At 38.7% G+C, this 1,529-nt stretch overlaps 1 protein-coding gene across 1 annotated transcript; it reads left to right on the top strand.

The window, feature by feature from the left end:
- Nucleotides 1-232: 232 nt before the first annotated feature.
- LOC106523213 (chemokine-like receptor 1) lies at nt 233-1,312 on the top strand. The gene has a single exon (XM_014016581.1). It carries the CDS (start codon nt 233-235, stop codon nt 1,310-1,312), a length of 1,080 nt encoding a protein of 359 aa, XP_013872035.1.
- The last annotated feature ends 217 nt before the right edge of the window (nt 1,313-1,529 follow it).

The raw sequence follows: 1,529 nt of genomic DNA, 5'->3' as shown, positions 1-1,529 counted from the left end.
ATTGAACCAGTAACCTTCCAGTTCCAAGATGACTCCCCTAACCACTCCACCAAACCCGCCCTATAAWATTTTCAGATTTACAAATAACAGTCCTTTATTTTACAACATAATATCAAGAAAGCACAGGATTTTTAGATATAAAAATTGTGCAATTTTTTGTTGTTTTACTTTTAAGAAACAAATAGGTTTAAAAAATATTGCTTGGTTTGTATTTCTGTGTTCTTTTGCAGTGATGGAGTTAATAACATCTTCTCCTGTTTATCACGTCAACTTAACTAATGGGTCAAACCCTTACCTTTGGGTAAAAAGACCTTCCATCGCATATTTGATTGTTCACTTGCTGACCTTCATCCTCAGTTTGCTCGGGAATGGAGTGGTTATCTGGGTGACCGGCTTCAAGATGAAGAAAACTGTGAACWCAGTTTGGTTCCTCAACCTTGCTGTGGCCGACTTCCTCTTCACAGCATTCCAGCCTCTAATCTTCACTGAAGTAGCAATGGATTTCCACTGGCCATTTGGGAAATTCATGTGCAAGCTGACTTATACTGTACTCTTTCTAAACTTGTATACCAGTGTCTACATCCTTGTGATGATCAGTGTGGACAGATGTGTGTCTGTGGTGTGGCCCGTTTGGGCCCAGAATCACAGAAATGTATGGAAAGCTTCCATAGTTTGTCTGTGTGTTTGGGCTCTGGCTTTAATCCTCAGCGCTCCATACTTTGTCTTCAGAAACACTGCTCAATCAAAGTACAATAAACACATGATCCGCTGCTTTGACAACATAATTTACTCTGAAGACCAAACTCAATCTGGGATTCAGTTACAACTGTTTCGTCATCAGGCCATGACCATCACTCAATCTGTATTTTGGTTTGTCATCCCCTTCACTGTCATTGTCTCCTGTTATGCCGTCATAATACATCGACTTCACAAAAACCGTACCCTGGCCAGCCAATCAAGTCGTCCTTTTAAAATCATTGCTGCCATCATCGTCACCTTTTTCCTCTGCTGGGTTCCCTTTCACATCATGAATTTAATACTAATGATGCATCACAAGACAAATTATAAAAGTGTAACATTTAACCACATCCTCACCATCATGTCTCCCTTGGCATTATACCTGGTTTGTTTTAACAGCTGCATAAACCCACTTCTTTATGTGTTCATGAGCCATGATTTTAAGGTAGAAATCCGTAAATCCATCCTGAAGGTGTTGGAGACGGCCTTCCAAGAAGAACCACCTCCCGCTAACATCCGAACAAACTCAGTGGTCATCATTTACAGCAAGAAGACTTCTGTTAGTGTAGTTTGATCTGTTCCCTGATTTAAAATCGTATATACTGTACATTCATTGAATATTATCTATGATGTATGTGAACAATAATTTGAATGTGCTGAAATTTTTGATGTTTGTGCTCATATACTCTGTCGTTTATAATTTCTCTTTTTTTTCATAGTCACATGTATCCTTGAGGAAATATAATCCCTACATGCAAAACTAAAATATTATTAGCTTTTAGGGGTGTACA

This window comes from Austrofundulus limnaeus, unplaced genomic scaffold (assembly GCF_001266775.1).
Source record: "Austrofundulus limnaeus strain Quisiro unplaced genomic scaffold, Austrofundulus_limnaeus-1.0 Scaffold148, whole genome shotgun sequence".
Classification (NCBI taxonomy): Eukaryota; Metazoa; Chordata; class Actinopteri; order Cyprinodontiformes; family Rivulidae; genus Austrofundulus; species Austrofundulus limnaeus.
This window is presented reverse-complemented; position numbering and strand designations above follow the sequence as displayed.